The 5291-nt window shown below is 34.5% G+C and overlaps 1 protein-coding gene across 1 annotated transcript in view; it reads right to left on the reverse strand.

Annotated features, from left to right (window-relative positions):
* Positions 1–3869, reverse strand: part of LOC107574070 (serine/threonine-protein kinase N2-like) — a 10449-nt gene extending 6580 nt beyond the window's left edge. Inside the window, exon 1 of the mRNA XM_016260541.1 lies at positions 3708–3869. Within this exon, the coding sequence (XP_016116027.1) occupies positions 3708–3788 (81 nt within the window). The 5' untranslated portion in view covers positions 3789–3869. The remainder of the gene's footprint in view (positions 1–3707) is intronic.
* Between the last annotated feature and the right edge of the window lie 1422 nt (positions 3870–5291).

The following is a 5291-nucleotide window of genomic DNA, read 5'->3' on the forward strand; positions in this document are numbered from 1 at the left end:
TGTCACATGATCCTTCAGAAATCATTATAATATGCTGATTTGCTGCTCTAAACATTTATTATTATTATTGTTATTATTAATGTTGGAAATAGTTGTCCTGGTTCATATTTTTGTGGAAACGTTGGAGAAAGAAATAATTTAAATAAATAAAAAATAATAACAATGATACTTTTATTTAAAAAAAAGTTTTTTTAATCAATATAGGTTTCCACAAAATTATTTTAAAATATATTAAATATAGATTAATATATTAAACCAGTTATTTTATTCTGTAATCATATTTCACAGTATTACTGTTTTTACTGTAATTTATCAAATGGCTTTGTTGTACATGAGAACAAAAAATACCCTAATTATTAAAAATTTTATATCCAGTAGGGTGTTTATTTGATATATTTTTAATTTCATCTTAATGCCGTGGTTTCCACAAAATATATATTAAATATATTAAAAATAGATTAATATATTAAACCAGTTATTTTATTCTGTAATCATATTTCACAGTATTACTGTTTTTACTGTAATTTATCAAATGGCTTTGTTGTACATGAGAACAAAAAATACCCTAATTATTAAAAATTTTATATCCAGTAGGGTGTTTATTTGATATATTTTTAATTTCATCTTAATGCCGTTTTTACATTTTACATTCATATAGCACTAACTTTACTCAATACGAATGACTGAAAAGCAGATTTAGAATCAAATTAATCACAAGAGAGTCACAAAAAGTTTCAGCAAGCAATAATTTCTTAAATACAAAAAGGCTCAGCAGAGGATCATTTAAGTGCATTTCAATTCATCTTTGCAACTTTAATTGAAACTCATGTTGTAGTCTTTGTCAGTGATCCGTCATGAGTCAGCAGCGGTGTGAGGAGCAAAGGGCAGCTCTGCGGTTCAGCTTCTAATGCTGAGGAAGTCAAAGACATCATGGATAAGGTAACTGACTGTTGACTCGCAAACAGAAGTTCTTTTTTGTGTTTTGTTTGTGTTGGCCGATACCAACACAAGAGACAAAAGAATCGCACAGACTGAGTTGAACTGTAATCAAACATCGCCCAGCTGAAATATAACACACTTCGCGCAGCCACTTAAAGACTAAACACACATCTGGCAGTGTAAATAGAGCAGATAGCAGACTCAAGACACCGCAGAAACATTCAGCTGACAGAGAGCGAACGACACGCATGAACATTGTGACTCAATAAGGAAGTTCAGCCGTGAGCAGCTCACTTACAAAACACACACATAAAGCATGTAGGAAAGAAAAAACACAATGAAATCTCTTTCAAATCTCAATAGTTCCTTCAAGTTCAATGGCGTTTTGCTGAACTTTCCTGATGTTCCTCCTTTCAAAAGGACCCAGTTAATCGCACATTTGTGACTTTGGACCACAAAACCAGTCATAAGGGTCAATTTCCTGAAACTGAGATTTATGCATCATCTGGAAGCTGAATAAATAAGCTTTCCATTGATGTATGGTGTGTAAGGATGGGACAATATTTGGCCGAGATACAACTATTTGAAAATCTGGAATCTGAGGGTGCAAAAAAAATCAAAATACTGAGAAAAATCACCTTTAAAGTTGTCCAAATGAAGTTCTTAGCAATGCATATTACTAATCAAAAATTAAGTTTTGATATATTTACGGTAGGAAATGTACAAAATATCTTCATGGAACATGATCTTTACTTAATATCCTAATGATTTCTGGCATAAAAGAAAAATCGATAATTTTGACCCATACAATGTATTGTTGGCTATTGCTACACTCTAAAAAATGCTGGGTTAAATACAACCCAGTGCTGGGTAAAATAGGGACAAACCCAGCAATTGTTACCCAGAAGGTTGGGTTAAACATTTAACCCAGCCGCTGGGTCAAAACAACCCAATTGCTGGGTTTGTCCCTATTTTACCCAGCACTGGGTTGTATTTAACCCAGCATTTTTTAGAGTGTACAAATATACCCCAGCGACTTAAGACTGGTTTTGTGCTCCAGGGTCACATTTATCTCCTCTAAAGTTTCAGACAAGATCTCAATGTCTAAAATTAGCCACGATCTCAAAAATCAGAGATCTCAGTGTGGACATATAAAGGTATAAACATTTCAAATGGATCTGAGCTGCTCTCCATGTTACTTTTAAAGCTCTACTCAGTCAGAATTGTGAATAAAACAAAGATTATTGGGCGTATGTTTTACAAAACACTATTTCAGTCTCTCATGTTTAATTCAACATGTTACTTGCTGTTTCTTTATAATTATTTGTGAAATTTACTAGCAATTTATTTGAAATCCTTAAATCAAATTATTATCAGTATATATTCCTATTTGACTCATTTGGGTCTGAATCTTATGTATTTAAATACACGTTACTGGTCTATTGTGAATGATCCATCAGCTCACGTTTCTAATGCAATAAAGTTTGTCTTCATACTTTGAACTTTCTCCTCTGCAACGACTTTCCTTTTCCTCTCATGTCATCAATTCATCTTATTCATCAGCCACCTTCACACAAAGACATGTTCATCATCCAATCATTTAATCAGATTTTTTTTTTAATCTTTATATCCTGTTTCACTCAGAAACATGTCTCATTACGGAAGTCGAATGTCTTGTGAACACCATTAAGCTCTGAGCAGCATTAGTTTCACTACAGTCCAGAAACATCACAAATGCAAAAACACAACAGTTATAAACCATCATCATCACCACAATCTTTGTCTCGCAAAAGTTTAGTTCAGGCCTTGAAAGAATAAATTCTATCATCCTCATGTCGTTTCAAACCTGTAAGACTTAAGAATAAAACAGAACATAAAAGACGACATTTTAATAAACGTCTAAGTGTTTTTTCACCAATAGGGCCCAATAACTAAATATATATATATATATATATACAGTGGGTACGGAAAGTATTCAGACCCCTTAAATTTTTCACTCTTTGTTATATTGCAGCCATTTGCTAAAATCATTTAAGTAATTTTTTTTTTCCTCATTAATGTACACACAGCACCCCATATTGACAGAAAAACACAGAATTGTTGACATTTTTGCAGATTTATTAAAAAAGAAAAACTGAAATATCACATGGTCCTAAGTATTCAGACCCTTTGCTCAGTATTTAGTAGAAGCACCCTTTTGAACTAATACAGCCATGAGTCTTTTTGGGAAAGACCCAACAAGTAAATACAACTATTAGTTCATCTTAGCTCAGGTCCATTAAATAATATTAACAGATACAACTTTTGATTTGAAAAATGTACTAGTAAATGTTGAAATCTGCTATGATTTCAAATCACCTGACATCATAAGATCAATAAATGCTTTCAAAGTATTGTTCATTGTTAGTTACTTAATATAGTTCACTAATGCTAACAAATGGAAGTGTTGCCAAAAAAAAAACACATTTAAAATAATAACAATAAAAAATTCAATAAATGACAAAAACATAAAGTTATTAAAACTTTAACTAAAATTAAAACTAATATATATATATGTATATATATAAACTAACTCAAAATATTAATACATAAACAATAGTATATTAAGGATGCTAAAATATCTCCATTCTTTAAAATATCCTCTTTTATGTTCTAAAATAAAAAATAAAGTCATACAGGTGTGGAACGAGGTTTTAGGTGAATAACAAACTGCAGATCAGTGCCATACAGACAGTTCAATGTGAACTGAGCAGATTTTGAGCTCCTACCACATGTTCGGCCTCCGCTGGGGCTGGGCTGGAGGGAAACTCCTCCAACGAACAATCTCCCGCATCTCCTTCACTGTCCATCACCTCCTCTCCTCTCCTCTCCCGTTCTCTTCAGACCATTCACTGTTCTGTCTGTTATTAGAGCCACTGACACCACATAAAGCCATGGCTTCCGCTCAGAGAGAACGGCTGCAACAGCTTCCTGTTCATCTCTACATGATGACACACAAGAGACGTTTGCACAGGAACACACACACACTTGTGCACGTGGATAGCTCGCTTTTGAAATCTCTCGACCAACTTCCTGCTCAGAGACAAGCTCTGCAGATTGGCACCATTACAACAAGTGTGTGTTTTAATATGCAGTATGATATTTTTGTGAACTCTTGTGACTGTTCTGAAACAAAGAGGAAACGAAACCATCTAAACACACACACACACACACACACACACACACACAACTGCATCATTCAAACACACTTAAAATTCACTGCAACTGAAATACCATTTCTAGAACATAGAACATAATGAATAATGTTCCCAAAGGCCATCCATGATGTGGATGAGTTTGTTTCTTCATCAGATTTAGAGAAATGTAGCATTGCATCACTTGGTTAACGTGGATGCTCTGCAGTGAATGGGTGCCGTCAGAATGATGTTTTTATCAGCTGTTTGGACTCTCATTCTGACGGCACCCATTCACTGCAGAGGATGCATTGGTAATATAATGCTACATTTCTCCAAATCTGATGAAGAAACAAAGTCATCAATATCTTGAATGGTCTGAAGGGAGTACATTTTCAGCAAATATTCATTTTTGGATGTTCCTTTAATGTGTGTGTTTATCCATATAAAGGCACAGGACTTGTGGTCTCTACTGTCCTCAGATGGTTCTGGCTACAACATCTAGTGAAGCAAAGCAGAGAAGTGAGTTATTACTGTATCAAGCTGTTCTAAAGAAAGAGATGATCTATGTTCTGAATATAAATATGATCAAATTTATGATCAGCACTTTAATGTCATGCATCTTTCACCTCATGTCCAAATTTGACCAGGTTAAACTGAGCGACTACATTTCTAAATGACAGTGGAAAGCTTCCCGTAACGTTTCACAGGGTCTGTAAGGCTCCGCCCACGATGCCCCGCCCACAAATCAGACTGACAGCGTAACGTTCAGGTATTCCGGCCTGGAACGTTTCCCAGAAGCCATCCAACTGCTGTGTTTACAGACAACATTACACAGGAACCGAATGAAATGAGTTCACTTTGAAAAACAGACAGAGCAAAGCAAAGCCACTGAGGTACACAGGTTTCTTTTTTTCTTTTTTATGTAGGATTTAACACTTTCACAAAAATTTTCTGTATTTTTAACTGTTTCAACAACTGTCATCAACTGTTCAACTGTTTAAAAAAAATTAGGAAGTTAACAATAGAAAATTATTACAGAGCTACAGTTAACGCAAAATTCAACTTTGATATCTGAGTGAAAGACTGGGGTACCTAGGAACGCCCAAGTAACCATCTATAACACCCAGTAACTGCCTAGTTACCACCAAAAACACCCTAGCAGCCATATAGCAATGA

The sequence above is a fragment of the Sinocyclocheilus grahami genome, unplaced genomic scaffold (genome assembly GCF_001515645.1).
Source record: "Sinocyclocheilus grahami isolate Dianchi unplaced genomic scaffold, SAMN03320097.WGS_v1.1 scaffold2107.1, whole genome shotgun sequence".
NCBI classification, from domain to species: Eukaryota; Metazoa; Chordata; class Actinopteri; order Cypriniformes; family Cyprinidae; genus Sinocyclocheilus; species Sinocyclocheilus grahami.